Here is a 16,022-nt window from a genome sequence, read left to right on the forward strand (position 1 = left end):
CCAAGTTGCTCAGATCCATACTTGTGCTCCTTTTGTTGTTTCAAACACATCAACTTCAAGGTCTACATCTCATGTCAAAATCGGCCCGCCAAAGGGTCCAATCCGGCCTGTGGGATGAATTTGTGAAATACAAATATTATACTGACAATATTAGCAATCAAGGATGTTAAAATCATTCTAGGTCAATTCAATCTAAGGTGGGTCAGACCAGTAGAATACCATCATAATAACCGATTTGTTTTAGTGTAAAAAAAAAAAAAAAATACACAAAAATTTATACATTTACAGACTAGCCTTTTACAAAAATGTGAACCTAAAATGTCTTAAGAGAAGTGTGTAGAATGATACCAATTTTCTGCCTGTTACTGAATGTTTTGTGTATTTGAAGATCCACTGTGATCTGTAAGTTGTGATAAAAATGATAAACTAAGGTGTAATATTGTTAAAATTGCACTTATTTTTCAGGTTGTTCATATTATGTTCAAGTACAGTTCGTAGATGTGAACATTTTCATTATGGAATTTTATTTAATTTTCACTCAAAACATAGAGACAACTTTGGAGTTGATATTATTTCTAAGTTCTTATCCTATTATTTATATTATTTTACTGGTACGGCCCACTTTATATCATATTAGGCTGTATGTGGCCCCTAAACTAAAATGAGTTTGACACCCCCGGTCTACATGTTGACCTGCTGCCAAATGTATTCCACCCACTGACAGGTCCCACTGGAATAAGATCATCAAAGTGAATACCACTTTTCCTGTCAGTTGTGTTATGACAGATCAGTGTATGAAACATACACAATTCACATAAAAACTCACAAAAAAATGAACCATAATAAAAGTTAGTAGGTGCTTTTATTTACCATAAATACAGTATGTACTGCCAAAGCCAGTATCCATATCACCGTCTTCAAATCCAACGGTGACGTAGACTTAAACACCACATATGAACATCTGCATATCCGTTTCTTCTACCTGCCTCAGTGATTTAGCTGTAAACATTTTTTTTTTCCCATCTTGAGCACTTTCACAATTGTAGTCACATATTTATAGACATTTACATATTTATCTACACTCAATATTTCTACAAAGCATAGAAAAAATAAATTCCATTACATTTATAGTTACAATATTACAGTATGTATATTAGTTGATGACAGAGCGAGGGTTTGACCCCTTGAGGCACAAAACCTCGGCCCCCTTTTTACATGCTGTGGGACTGAGAACCGTGACTGCAGTGTGATATGGCAGAAAGGAGACGCAGTACAACAGCAATGACAACTGCTGACATGCAGCCTTCATCTGCTGTAAGAGGCAGGTCTACCCATCCCATATTTCATGCTTTTTAAGAGTCGAGTAAGCATTTATGGGTTCTGTCTCCATGAATTACTTGCTTCCTTGTGGAAATTCATCGATCGGTCATGACACGACAGAGCCCGATTCTATTAAAATGAATTCTACCAGGCAGCTTAGGTCTGATTTAATAAGTGGGCTTGCTAAAGCAGGGTGGTGGGGGTGGAGGGGGTTTACAGAAGAAATGCAGATTTGGAAAACACCATCCCTCTATTAGAAGGCCTTAAAATAAACCTAAACTAGCAGAGCCCAATTTTAGCTGTAGATGCAATCAGAAGACATATATAACAAATAAATGTGCAGTGACCCAAAATAATGCTAATCTATGTGAGGCACATGTTAAGTTTGAGGGAGTGGTTTTGCTGCTTGACATGGTGGGAAGCTCTAAGATGTACATGTCACTTCTGAAGATGCATGAGAGACAAACTAACTCAATTCCAATTGATCAGGCTCCACAGTGCAGCAGCAGCAGTTCTTTTCCTGCAGTGTCTTAGACCCAAAACCACTCGTATTTAACGCAAGTCAAACAAAATACACATAGAAATGAGGGACAAATTAAAGGAAAACATAAAGTGTCTTAGTATGGGGTTGACCCAACATGAGGCTGAACACCACCCCCTCAATTGAGGGTTATCACAGTCTAATAGGTGCACAAAGCTGGGCTGAGATCTGGTGACTGAAAGGCCACAGAGTTTTCACTCCATTTTCATACTCATCAGACCATTCAGTGGGTCATGCTTTATGGATGGGGGCATTGTTATCCTGGAGGAGACCACTCCCATCAGGATTTTCCTTAAATTTATCACCCATCTGTATTTTACAACAGGCTTTGTGCTCCCACTTAAAATAATAAAAATAATACTTACAATTTCCCTAATGTAAAATTACTATGAACAATTTATGAGGATACAAAAGGAAAAGGTGCGATAGTGGTAATAGACACAATTTGATGGAAGAGTAGAGAAAGGAAATCACTAGAGCAAACATTAATGTCTCAGGCAAAAAAAGTGATAGAAAATACAGATATACAAGCGGCATTTGGCAAAAAAAACCCACAACAAAAACAAATGTTCTTGCACCAAAACAGGGTTAAAAACACTGGGGGAGATTGCAGCCACCGTCAGTTTACTTTGAATAATAGATGCCTTTTATGTTTTATTTATTCACCTCTCCTATCCTGTGTCGGCCTGGTCTGGTTTCTAATTCTGAAAAGGAGGACAGCTTGGCGGGAACGGAGGCAAGACCAGGTACGGCTTCATTTTAAGGTGGCAGAAAGAAAATTGGAAGGCAGCAGTATTTTCACACCCTGGCGATTCCATGGCCACACATGCGCAGTGTGAACGAGACGGCAGACTCCTGCAGGTCACATGTTGCAGGCTGTTCCTTGTATTTCCCACCTGCTGTGATATTGTCTCATCCTCGCTCAGTGAGCAGGTGTCTGAATATGAAAGGGTGTGGCTTCGATGGGAGCGAATCCATGAAACTGTAAATGGTGATAGCCGGGCATCCGGGAAAGACAAAGCAAAGAAAGCAGGCAGCGTTTAATTAAAAACTCAAGTGAATCCATTTAGAAATGAAAACTATCACTTCTAGCTGCTGGAAAGAGGCTTTTAGCGCCTGTGAGCTCCGTGTAGATGCTCCTGGAGGGTCAGACGGTCGGGTTACAAAGACTGTTCGAGTCAAGTCTTGTGTAAAATGAACATTTCAGAGAATAACCAGGACAAACGATTCTGTCATTTGACTCTCAGTGGCGGCTTCTGCTCGTGTGCATTGTTCTTTGTTTTCGCCCTGCCTCCTTTGTGTTCCGAAAATAACACATCGATACCATCTGCTGTTGAAAAAGGAATGTGTTTCATCAGTTATGATGCCACAGTCTCCTCTGTCTTCTATTGATTTGGGGCTGGCCAGTGCCCTGTGTTCTCTCCTTAAGTAGCTCAGTTGTTGCTTCTCTCAGCCTTAGGACAATTATAGAGAATAAATAATATTTTCTGTGACTTGCAGAGATAAGGGCTCGTTTTTAATCCGTTTTGACTTCCTCCATAGATGTGCCCCTTAAGGTGGTTGTTGGCTCTGTGTGAATTTTACCTCAGCTTGTGGTTTTCATCTCTTTAAATCACTAAACAAAGCCTGCAGTGGTGAAGCTGGAGGAGGCTGAAGTGAGAGACTCAGGAGAGTAAAATTGCCAGGCTGCTCTCACCTTTGGGACTAGAGAGCTCAAGGCTTTGAAGAAGTTCAACAGCAGTGCAGGGATTGAAATATTAGAAAGGTAGACAGGCTGAAAAATATCAGACATATGGAGCACAGTGCCGTCTAGAGTGATTCTTCTAAAGACCATGGGGTACTGATCTTCAAAAGCATGAATATTTTTCCAATAGATATATAAATATTTGTATTGGTGAACCAAAATGAAAATCAATTTGCTAATTTATTTACTTTTTCTAAAAAAAAAAAAAAAAAAAAGGCATATCATTATTCAGCAATGGCAAAAGTACAGCTTCTAGATTGGCAAAAAAAAAAAAAAAAAAATTAGAGCACTCAAAAACCTCCAGCTACTGAAGCCAGGAGTTAATCCAAAACCATTCCCTTCACTTTGATGTTCTCTAAGCCCACCTTGGGGTCCTCCCTTCAGAGAGTGAGTTACGCTGTTTTGGAGGATGCTGCCTTCTGTCCACGTGAAGTGAGTCAGTGTTGTTCATCCTTGGCTAGGAGAGTTTACAGCAGAGTATGTTGTAGATTATGATGAGGCTAAAAAGCAGCAGTAGGAGCAGCTCCGAAAATGTCATTGTTTAATGAAAATGTTGCAAAATTGAGTCGAGTGGAATTTGTTCAAGTCTCCAGTGACTCAAATTTGACTTTCTGGCACATTATTTCATTTTGTCAAACCCCAACGCAAAATTATTTACTATTGTTTACTAGTAAAAGGCAGCAAAACAAGTGTGGCTTATATTATTTAACTCTAAGTCCTTTTCGATGGACTTCACTGGAGGCTTAAAACCTTCCTGATCCTGAAATGAGGAGGCCTCTTGAATGAGCCATCAAATGTCTTCAACACAGCGATTCCAGTTAACCTTTGACTGACTACAGGAAGACGTTCCCGGTTACTGAACCAGAGCTGTAGGTCCTCCTGCTGTCAGTGCTGTCTGAGGCAGCTGCCACTGCTGTCCCTCCATGTCTGCTGCAGCTGCTGGAGGTGCTGAAAGGCTCTCTGGGTGATGTTAAGAGCTGGGTGGACCTTCCTCAGACTGGGCTCGCCGATCAGAGACAGGCCACAGAGACCTAAGTAGGCATGAAGAGGGTCTGGCAGACATATAGGGAGGGCGAGGAGGGGGGCATTGTGAGAGAAAAGAAAGTGAAACAAAGAAAAACTAGGTCACGGATGGTCACAAGTATCACAGCAAAGCATGCACATGACAGGTCTGTAGAGTTCAGTAGAGCATCCCAACGGTCACCTCACTATTAAAAACTGAACTAATTAAATAATAACCTGTTTTCAAATAGAAAATAAGATGATTTTTGTTGTACTGCCCCTTTAAGAACATAAATAATGCACCTTGGTTAGCCTCATGGCTACTCTTCTCCCATGGGACCAGAGTGAAAGCTGCTAAGGCTACTAAATGGAAGAGTTATTGAATTATAATGAAATGACAGATGATTGAACACAAGCATCAGCATGAATCAAAGCACCATCAGCTATATCCATCTGGATTCAAGGCCTCAAAGTCAAGGTTGCCGAGAAGAACTGTTTGGATATGTCAATTACAGGGCTGTAACTAGTGATCAATCAACAAATCTGTAATTTTGGATTATAATGTGAACATTTGGGCCTTTAAACCCACATCTCAGAGATCTATTGTTGGAAAAACCCTGCTCTGTTGTCCATTTGTTTTGTTCCATTATGGTAGCGTCCTATCTTCTCACTCCGGCTCCTGAATAGCAGTGACTATACATAACAACAGTGTTCAAGTCCAATGCTATCTGTACCCACACTCCACTGCAGTCCCTTTTCATGTCCTAAAGCTGTCCTTTGTTTCGTAATATTTACAATCTTTTGTCAGTAGAGCATCTGTTTTCCTTCATTGTGTCTTCCACCCTATCTTCCCTGCCTTGTTCCTGTAACGTGAGGAGCTCGATCTCCTGTGTCCTCGGGCTACCTATGAACAAATGCCTCATCAATTACACATACAAGGGCGAGCAAGAAGAACACATAGAACACATGCGCACACAAGCATGTGCGCCATTGAAGTTTAGGGTTACAAGAGCTTTTCCATTGATCTCAAGTAAAACTGGCAACCACAACTCCACCCTGACCTCCCTGCACCTGTGGAGGGCAGGGTAGAAACTAGTCCACAGAAAGAGGGCGAAACACTGAAACGGCATAATTCTGCCATCAATTATCCTAGAGGTGACAACTTTGAGGCTGTTGAAAATATCTCCACCACACGGTCATTAAATATGCCATTAAGTCCCACTCACCCATGTTGCCCTACAGCAGAATTAAATAGTTACTGTAACATTCATCTACAGCCATGGTTTACAGACTATTTGAGCCCAAGGCATACGTGACTTCACTCATTATCACACAGCCAGGGTTTGCTGTTTTTACAGGGATTTTTAGTGTCTGAAATTCCATTTTTGGGTCAGTGGCCAAGCTTATTTCATTACAGGTTAAAATAAATGTGTACTGAGTAAGATTAGTTTGATTACTTATAGAGATCACCAACAATTTTGCAAGAAAATAACTTGAAAACCGGAGGCCTATTGCAGAAATAGTTTGGCGATAGGTTGCTAAATCTGGTTTTAGGATGTTATTAATGCTGTAGTGAAAGAACAGGAAAACAATAACAGATTTAACTAAGAATGTGCATTTAAAGAAAGAAAACAAAGGACCTTTATGACCTACCACAGAACATGTCCACCAGAGCATACCTTTACATTTTTCATGCTGTAGTGCTGTTTTCTGGAGCATTTTAATTTGATATACATCAATACAACCTTATATCCTACTTTAAAATATTTTATAATAAGTCCAGTGAACTAAGAATTGCAATAAAGCACAAACATTTTTAATCCTTCAACAATTTTTTTCCTAAATACAGAAATGCCAAAGTTGTCAAACAATTTAACCATATCATCATTCTGTAATTACGCTGTCATCAGTGTCTTCTGGTCATTTCATGTCTCCACAAACCTGTTACATGTTACTGAAGTGGTCACCTTAGAAAGTTAACTAATTTACCTGGATGGCTGTCCGGCCACTTGGCAAAGCCTCCGACCAGTCGATCCTGCGTGGACAAGATGAAGCTCCTGTTCCTGTCAAAGTTTGTGTACTGGAATACGTCTAACAACTGGACAGGACAGCCAGCAGGGCACATCACAGATGAGGAAGAAGAATGACAGAAATGACATTAAGAAAGTAATAAAACAGTGAGCTTTATTTCAAAGTTTGAGTTACTGCAAAACACTGGATTCTTCCAGTATATGTGTAAAAGTCTTCATCCAACATTAGGTTCATTGTTTAAGTAACGTTATAATGACCACACATACCCATTTCTCAGTCTCTGTATAAAGATACAATCTGGACATATGTGAAGAATGTACAGCAGTAAAAATAAAAGTTTCAGGGAATAAACAGCTTCTATAAACCATAGTGGTAGCATTTAGTGTGACCTCCCTTTGCACTTAATATGTCTTTAACCCTTTAGTTCAGACAATATGAGATTTATTGCATTAATTTTCTGATGTTTCACACCAGGTTTCATTCAACACATATCAGATATTTCTAATTGTTACTGCTGCTTCTTGTCACGGGGTCAGGGGTCACACTAAATAGTGACTTTAGAACACATTTAGTTCAGTTTTTTCTATCTTTTAAGGCTGTGCACACATTCCCTGCATTTTCCTGTTGTATCTGTAGAAAAGAGAATGAGAAATGAATATGTATACTCATTTCAACTCTGCAAAAACAACAAAGCTAAAAGTGGCCAAAGACTTTTGCAGAGTCTTGTATATCCACATGCACAGACCATCAAATACACAAATATCTGGCCTGAATGTCTGTCTTGCTGCCCATTTGCCTACTCTGTGAGTGTATCTTTGTACCTCTGGCACAGTTCTGACCCAAAATTTCACAGTTATCTCGCATTGTGTTAATTTGTGTGCTTTTGTGAGTGTGTGTCTGTATCCCTGACTCACTCAACACCGTCTAAAGCTTAGCTTACAGATTTCCTTTCGTGTGCGCATGTATATACCTCTAGGACAGTTATGACCCACATGTTCATAGGGTTTCTGCATTGTGTTTTTGTGTATGGGGAAGATTAATTCAGGGCAACAACCATTGCATGTATCCAGATAAACAATGTAACTGACTGTATAGACACTACATGTCAAAATGGTGCAAATGTGTATGACAAAGATAGTTAAATGCTGTTAACATGTATGTACATGCAGGTGTGTTACAACACTCTTTACCTCTAATGTGGCTCCCACCCAAAAGGAATAGCATGTGTCTACAGGTTTGTTGGGTCGTCCGTGGAAACCACTCTGCTGTCTCATGATGCACCAGCGCCTGATCCGGTCCAGCTCCCTCTGACTCAGAGCCTCTTCTAGTCGGCCCATCAGACACAGGGATGCAATGGCGCAGTATGTCCACCCACCTGGACACACACAAACACAGAGGCCAGAGCATGAGACACATAAAGCACATAAAATGAAATGATGAAAATATTAGAAAAGTAGTTTCAGCAGTTCACCATGACATGTTCTGATGACTTACAACCAAGAAATTACAGGGAAAAGCAGTAAAAGTAGAGGTGTTCCTGCATGTGGGCTCTTTTACTGCAAACAACCTGTTGGTATGCTGCTACTATGACATCTCCTTGAAAGCTATCACAGTGTACAGCTTCATTACATGTGTCTTTTTGAGGAAAACATGCATTATGAATTCTTTACAGGCTTAAAACTGAGTCTAATTTAATAATATTTTCAGCAACAGAGGCTTCAGTTCCTCCATTTGAGGGTCTTCACAAGTAGCCTCATATAGACAGGAGTGTTTATTGCCAGATGTGGGCTGTTATCAGTGCAGCCACAAGCACCAGCTATCCATCACTTTCTACAACACAACTGTCAACTGCTATTCCTATCACTCTGCCTTTTACGCCTCTTTACACATTACTGCCATTGCAAGCCTCTTATCTGTGCTTATATGTTCACACGCGAGGCAGAGAAACAAAGAAAGTAAGGTGTGTGTGTGGGTCAGGGGTGTAAATCTGTTGATATCCTCCTTCTAAACAACCATGTTGAGCTTGGTATGCGGTAAAGGCACAGTACTCCGAATTTAATGTTAGGATAATCATATGTTGTACAAGGAAATGAATGGGGGAAAAAGTCAGCTGAGGAAAAGGCACATTTTATCATGCCTGCAATGATTTATTCGCATCCCCTGAAAACAGCAACTTTGAGTTTTTCTAGTTTATTTGAAGAAAAAAAAAGGACTTATAAGGAAAATAACATAACAGAAGTGACAGTGGAAACGGCATAAGAACCACCGACTGTAAATCACACACAGAGGCTCATTTCTTAGCTTTATACATACTTAATGTAATTCTTATGTTTTGACTCATTTAGGATGTGCTGTGTGGGAGGTCTGAACCTGAACAAACACACTTCAGGGTTGGATGGGTAATGAGCAGCTACTGTACATCTCTACTGAGGTGTAATCAGTTTTCAGACAGAGTTGGCTGCCTTGCACAACTGAACCAAGTTGAAATAAAGCTTGTAATCATAAAACCTGGATTTATGACTAGGAAGGAAACAACCATGATGCACCAGAACTCCCTTGTTGTATCTCTGTACATTTAATTTGCACATTCATAGCGTGCCGCACACAGTTTACAGGAAATACTACTGCTGCCATTTCAGGAAGGTGACTCTGGAGATGCTCTAAGCAGTGCTTTGAAATCTTATGTGTGTGGATGAGTAGGATGGGGGCTTTTGTGTCGGAATAACAGGGTTTAATTTGAGCAGAGGAGGGATTAATGAGGACAATGTATCTACAGAGATGGATTTTAATGGCTAATCCTTTAAACCAGTTACTCCCATCAGCCACTTTCATGCCCTCTGCTACAATGCTTCTAACACACCCATATAAATTTGACCCCAGATGAACCTTAACACATAAGAATCCAAACAAAACTCTCATAAATTGCTTTAAATATCATGTGGAATGCAGATGTAGAATACTTAAATATAAATAATAATAAAGGTGGTGATACTGACCATGTGACTCCCGACCAGCTCCTTGGCCAAACCCGTTGTCGTATGACTGTAGAGAAGGAGGGTTATTAATTAGACAAAATATTAAATCCAGCAGGAAAGATAACACTAATGTTAATAATAAACTGCTTAAATGGGATGTTTCATTTAGTGGTGATGTCATGGATGGGTGCATCATCACTTAATGGGGAAACTGACAATTTTTCTTCTTAATTTACCCTTTTTTTTTACATTAGATTTGTGCAAATTTCACTGAAATTAAGTATTATATGTTAATGAATGACAGGATTATATCTTTACAACCAATATTTCTAAGTGTTTTTCTATATAAACTGTCTTTTTTACAAATGCTGCAAAGGAAACTTGCATTATCATTATTATCTTGTAATGCGCTGTGATTTTCGACTATTCATGTGGATGTATGCTTTTTCTAGTGACAGAAAAAATGAATTCATCTTTATTACATAGATAAACACTTGACTGAGGTCAATCATTTAAACCCAGTACTACTAATTTCAATAAAATTCAGCACAAACAAGTATCATTTTATTATAAGCAGTAATTTCAACATACATTTACCAGCTCAACAACACAGAGAAGTCATCTGTGATTGACACTTTTTCACCCTCTTCTTGGGTATCTGTTCCGTTATTATAACAATAAACTTGGTAAAAGGATATGTGGCGCCATCCAAATGTGAAACTGTGTGGCTGTTAAACCTGTCTACCGTTTCAGGTTCTCTGACTCAAAACCATCCTTCATCTGGTGTGTTTTCTGTCAACTCAGAGTATAATCCCAACCAGCGTTCTTGCTTTACCAAAGACCCTTCAGATTCCACCCATGCGAGGTCAGTGGATGAATGGGATGGATTTAGTCATGATTTACACGCATCTGTTAATTAACTAAAGGTTTTTCCCTCCTTGATATGGGTGTGGGCGTAATTTTGTCAGACACAGACAGAGTGAATACAGCATACACACCCATGTGCACAATGAAGAAGCTCTGTAATGAAATACTGTTGTGTTAAATGTCACACTAAAAATAAGCTCTGCTTAAAAAGCGAATGGGTGTCTGTGTTGGCTCTAGGGACTCAATTTGTAAAAAAGACAGATGGGTAACATCAAGATAATACTTCACCTCAGACTATTTATGTAATAAATAGATATGTCAAGTCAGATCAAGAAACAAACAGCAAGAACAGACTGAAAATTCAGTTTAGCATTAACAACGCAACATAAAAAGAATACAAACATTATTTTCCCCCACTCGGGTGAAAAGCAACAGCAGCTTTAAGACTTTGTTGCACTGCAGATATTTTTTAATAAATTAAGTACTTCTAGGCAGAGAGCCATGTTATGTGGATGGGTTGCCTCTTCTCCTCATTCTGCATTGGTGCCAACAGTGACTGTGCACTCAGGAACCGTCGTGTTGGCCTTGGATTTATGTTAATCCTACTGTATTCACATCAAAGACTTCAGTTTCTTACCACTGTTTAACGCTGCAGGAGGTAAAAATCAAGGTGAAAAAACATGCCAGATTCTGAAAACACAAGCCACGTTTCAGGACTTCCATGTTGAGACATGGAGTAGAGCAGAATAATCACATCCATGTCACTTTTTACAGAATCTGATCCGCAATTAGTAATTACACTTGTCAATCATGCAATTAAACCCTGAACTGTTTGAAAACACTAGAGATGAGCTAAAATGCACACATTATAGGTAGATTTTGTACATCCCAAAAATAAAAGTAGTGAGTAAATGCAGAAGTCTCATGTTCTCTCCGATCATTTGAGTTACAATATACTCAAGGGTAATGATGGAATTTTGGCCCAGTGATGCTTAAAAATGATCAGGTGCTAAAGCTTTAACACTTAATTGTAGGAATTTAAAGTCTACTAACCAAACTTCCTCTAATGTAGTCGATGGCTTTCTGGATGTCCATTCCTGACCAGTCATCCAGCATGTAACAGATGCTAGCTGCACAGTAGATAAAGCGTATGTCATTTTCACTTCCCTCTGGTACTGCATAGAAACTGGAAGTAGAAAAACACACAGTAACCATTAAGAATAGAGTTACAGAACTGGGAATAGGGTCAGTGTTTAGATTTGTAACATGCAATGTCAAATGCATTCAAACAGCCTATCAGCTCAAACTGTCATCTTTTACATATCTGATCTAAGACAGAGTTATCTATGGCATGATATACAAAGTGTGTGTGCACCTGAGTCTTCATGTAGGACCCAACCTGGGATAATGTCAGTCCACATTAAATCTACTAGTCTTCACAAGACCTCAGGTGCATCTGACTCACAGTAAAAGTGTCAGTGTAAATCAGAGTGGTAAGTGCACATGGTGTGTATTTTCTGACCTGCCGTCCTCTAGCTGCAGTGCTCTGAGACCAGCTAGACAGGCCTGCTTATTTACTCGGCTCAGGTCGTCTCCCAGTATCAGCAGTGAGCACAGGCCAGTGTAGGTCATGGCCACATGGCCACTGTCATATGGATGGAGCACCCCTGGGCCCTGAACAACATATTAACACGTAAAAAGATGAATTCCTTTGAGGTAGAAAGCTAAAAAGTTAAGTCAGAACTAACTTTTAATAGTATCGTTTAGAATTTAGTAGTATAGCACTACATATTAATGCAAAATTTTCACAATTACAGAACAAAACTGTTGAAATTAAATGTAACTATTTGCACACAAGTAACATGGATGGAAAGACAGAGAAACACTTTAATTACTGAACAGGGAACTCTACTGTGTTTTAACACAGGAGTCATTATTGGCATAGATGCAGTACCTTTGTTGTGTAAGGAATTCCAATATGTGACGATCCTCGAAACCCACAGCGACTTAGGTTTGATTCTGAAATAGATTAGTACAGGGTAAAGACCTTAGCAATTAGGTTGTAACTGCTGAGCAACAGAAAGCCTAATGCAAATGCTACAAAATACGACTGTCAGTTTTTACAACAACTGTTCACTGTGTGATTTGAGCAGCCAGGTTTTACTGAGTCTGCACTGACCTTCAGGCAGATGCTACAAAGAGAGCTGCTACATGACCTACTAGCATCATAAATTAGTCTACTGCTGCCACCTAGTGCCAATGAAAACCATGCAACATATGCCAAACCCATATAAATGAAGTATGACCATCTGAAAACAGAAAATCATAATAAACTACCAATTTACGTTAGTAGACCACTTCACTAGATCAATGTTCTACATCAAACTGTAACAGGATTACACTTCTCTTAAATTTAATTCCCAATATGGTTACAAGTGGTCTCTCATTCTTCTATACTTTGGCCTCACAAATGTTGGAAATCTGACTCAGTATTACAATATTAACAACCAATTTGTGCTCAACAATTTATGATCTATAGATTACTTTTCCAGATCAAGGCCTAAGGAACACAACATTGATAATAATGCGAGTAAAGTAATGGATGAATTTGTTCGCAAAGTTAATCGGTGTCTATTTGACCCGTTACTCTGTTCCAGGGGTATCCAATCCTGGTCCTCGAGAGCTACTATCCTGCATGTTTCAGAAGTATCCCTCTTCCAACACACCTGATTCAAATGATAAGCCATAATAATCATCAAGCTCTGCGGAAGCCTGAAGTGTGCTGGAAGAGGAAAACATCTAAAACATGCAGGATAGTAGTTCTTGAGGACCAGGATTGGACACCCCTGCTCTATTCTTAAGTAGGGATGCACAGCAGCATCATGCTTTGGGGATGTTTCTAAGCAGCCGGCCCTGAAAGGCTTGTAAAGGTAGAGGGCAGAATGAATGCTGCAAAATACACCGAAATCCTGGGAGACAATCTTAATCAGTCTGCAAATGAACTATGGCTTGGGAGAAGATTTATTTTCCAGCAAGGCAATGATCTGAAGCATACTGGAAAAACTACACAGGAATGGTTGAAAAAGAACTAGGTACATGTTCTGGAATGGCCAAGTCAAAGCCCAGACCTCAATCCTACAGAGAATTTGTGGCTGGACTTGAAAAAAGCTGTTCATGTCTAATAACCGCAGAACCTGACAGAGCTTGAGCAGTTTTGCAAAGATGAATGGAGCAAAATTGCAGTGCGCAGATGTGCAAGACTGAGACTTATCCACACAGACTCAGGGCTATGATTGCAGCCAAAGATGCATCTACTAAATACTAATTTGAAGGGGGTAAATAACTATGCAAACAATTTTTTAAAAATATATTTTTCTTTCATTTACATTACTTTGTAGAAATCTGTTTTCACTTTGACATTAAGGAGTTTTTTCCAATATATGTTTGTGGAAAAAAAGGCCAAATTTTATTGACCACGACTGATTTATGAAAGCAATAAAAGGGTAAAATATCCAAGGAGGTGAATACTTATGATAGACGGTATATATCATTATAAGTTATTTATTTACAGATGATTTCTTTGTTTCCTTGGCATAAAAAATTAAATACCAAACTATAAAACCAAGCAACACAGGAAAAAAAAAAAAAAATTGAGCCCATAATGCATAAACCCGCAATCAGTGCATTCCTGCTTTTAACAGTATAATCACTGGGATGTTATGGTGTGCCAGAACAGTTTTGGAAATTACACTCAAAACTAAAAATCCAATTTAGAAAGGCAACGTATAAATGACATTTTGTTTAACACCCACTGCTCGGATGGACATCAGCAATGTGCCATCGCCAACTGTTTAAAGTCTCATCAGCTTCACAAAAAATGTATTTCCATAGTGGTACCACACAAGAACTCTGTCTGTCTTAAAACAGATGGTATAAGCAAAAAAGTGATCCAATCAAGCATCCTTATCCCTACGCGATTTCTGTTGATCTTGAATAATTAACTAACTGGGCATCTAGACAGATGGTACAGAGTGGCTTATTAGAGACAGGGAAAGAAAACATCATTAAATATTCACATCCAACTTTCTCTGATGAACAGAGGTACTACTAGAACAGGTCTGAAGGCAGAATGGGGTCAGTGTATGTTTAGGAAGCAGGAAAATCTCAAATCTAACTGATGCTTTCCTTAAACCTCTTAAAATGATCAAACCATACACCACTGTCATATAACCTTATTATTTAATCTGTGCATTTTTAAACACACCATTAAAACCACTTAAGTGCTCTGCAGCTTGTAGTTAGAAAGAGCATACTGAACCAGCCTTTAAGAGGAATGTGAAGCATCCTGCCTACTGTCAAATATAGCTGTGCTTCTGTCACTATCCTAAATCATTATTCTGTCTATAAATGTTTGTCTTCCATCAAATTGGTTGAAAACCCTTTGTGTTTCAACAAAGATAAAGCACAGTTTTGACAAGAATAACATTTCCGGACATGTTTTAACCAAATCATGTGTACACGCAACTCGTGTAACTTTTGTGGATAAACCGATATATCTTTTGATACTTCCTGTATAATTGCAAGGAGGTCTTGCATTATTGAGCCCAATGTTAAAAACGACATTTTAGGTATTTTTCGGTGTTATCCATTTTCCCAGTGTTGAAGATTTGGCAGACTTACGGTCCTCTGTGGGTAGAACCTGTAGCGAATAAATCCACTCAATCATCATGTTCCTATCGATCATATCCAGGGCGTCAAGCACATCCAGACCAGAAAGGGCAAAAAATATAATGGTCAACCTGGACAGAGGACGAACATCAAAGTTTAGTTTCACTTTTAATCCAGAGCAGTTATACGCATAAATAAATTATAACGTAATGAAGGCACGGTCAGTGATCTGCACAGAGGTAATGTACTGGACATTACACTAAGCTAACGCTGAAAGGTGAAAGTGTTTGTCTAGTTGACATAAACAACACAGTTATTACACAGTTCAACGCCTGAAGGTTACTTGAAAATGCGTCTAAACCCTAGCTAATATCTATTTTAGTTTACAATTAATCAAACTGTGCGCCGTGTACCACTATACAGATTGTTTCCTGTTCTACCAGCCTGTCAGAACTTCACTAGCTGCTGTTAGCCTACATGCTAAACAAAGTAGCACGAGCCTCCATTCAAAGCCACTGGGAGCTACAGCTAGCTTGGATGCTAGTGAAATTCTTCAAGGAAACAGGCAAATTCGAGTGGCAGGTTTATTTTCGGTCAACGTACCTGGTTGTTTCCAGGGAGGCGTATCTTTCAGGTAATACTTGAAGCGTTCTCTGAAAGAATCGTACATGTCTATCTCTTAAAAAGTCTATTTGCTCAAATTCTTCAAACTGGCTTTCTTCTTCCGCCATCTTTGCATCCGCACCTATGAGGAATCTTTTCCGGTACGTTCGTTTTTTTCTTTTTCAAAATAAAAGCACAAATTACATATTTCTGCACAGAAGTGAGCTCAGAGTTGTGATATCAGCTTAACTATTCACTCTTTTAGCCACTG

General features: G+C 39.1%; 1 protein-coding gene across 1 annotated transcript; it reads right to left on the minus strand.

Moving 5' to 3' along the window:
• Positions 1-843: 843 nt before the first annotated feature.
• Positions 844-15,955, minus strand: pggt1b (protein geranylgeranyltransferase type I, beta subunit). Its single transcript, XM_030143612.1, has 9 exons — positions 15,752-15,955; positions 15,161-15,279; positions 12,435-12,499; positions 12,003-12,154; positions 11,534-11,666; positions 9,635-9,680; positions 7,829-8,013; positions 6,597-6,705; positions 844-4,657 (listed from the first exon to the last, which is right to left on the minus strand). Exons 1-9 carry the CDS (start codon positions 15,877-15,879, stop codon positions 4,491-4,493), a joined length of 1,104 nt encoding a protein of 367 aa, XP_029999472.1. The 5' UTR covers positions 15,880-15,955; the 3' UTR covers positions 844-4,490.
• Positions 15,956-16,022: the final 67 nt, after the last annotated feature.

Source organism: Sphaeramia orbicularis, chromosome 9 (assembly GCF_902148855.1).
Source record: "Sphaeramia orbicularis chromosome 9, fSphaOr1.1, whole genome shotgun sequence".
Lineage (NCBI taxonomy): Eukaryota > Metazoa > Chordata > Actinopteri > Kurtiformes > Apogonidae > Sphaeramia > Sphaeramia orbicularis.

Coding starts and splice junctions, on each gene's coding strand:
- pggt1b (XM_030143612.1), bottom strand. CDS start 15,879: ATGGCGGAAGAAGAAAGCCAGTTTGAAGAATTTGAGCAAATAGACTTT. Junction 15,280..15,751: donor GCCTCCCTGGAAACAACCAG/GTACGTTGACCG, acceptor TCCTCTGTCCAG/GTTGACCATTATATTTTTTG. Junction 12,155..12,434: donor GAATTCCTTACACAACAAAG/GTACTGCATCTA, acceptor TATGTTGTTCAG/GGCCCAGGGGTGCTCCATCC.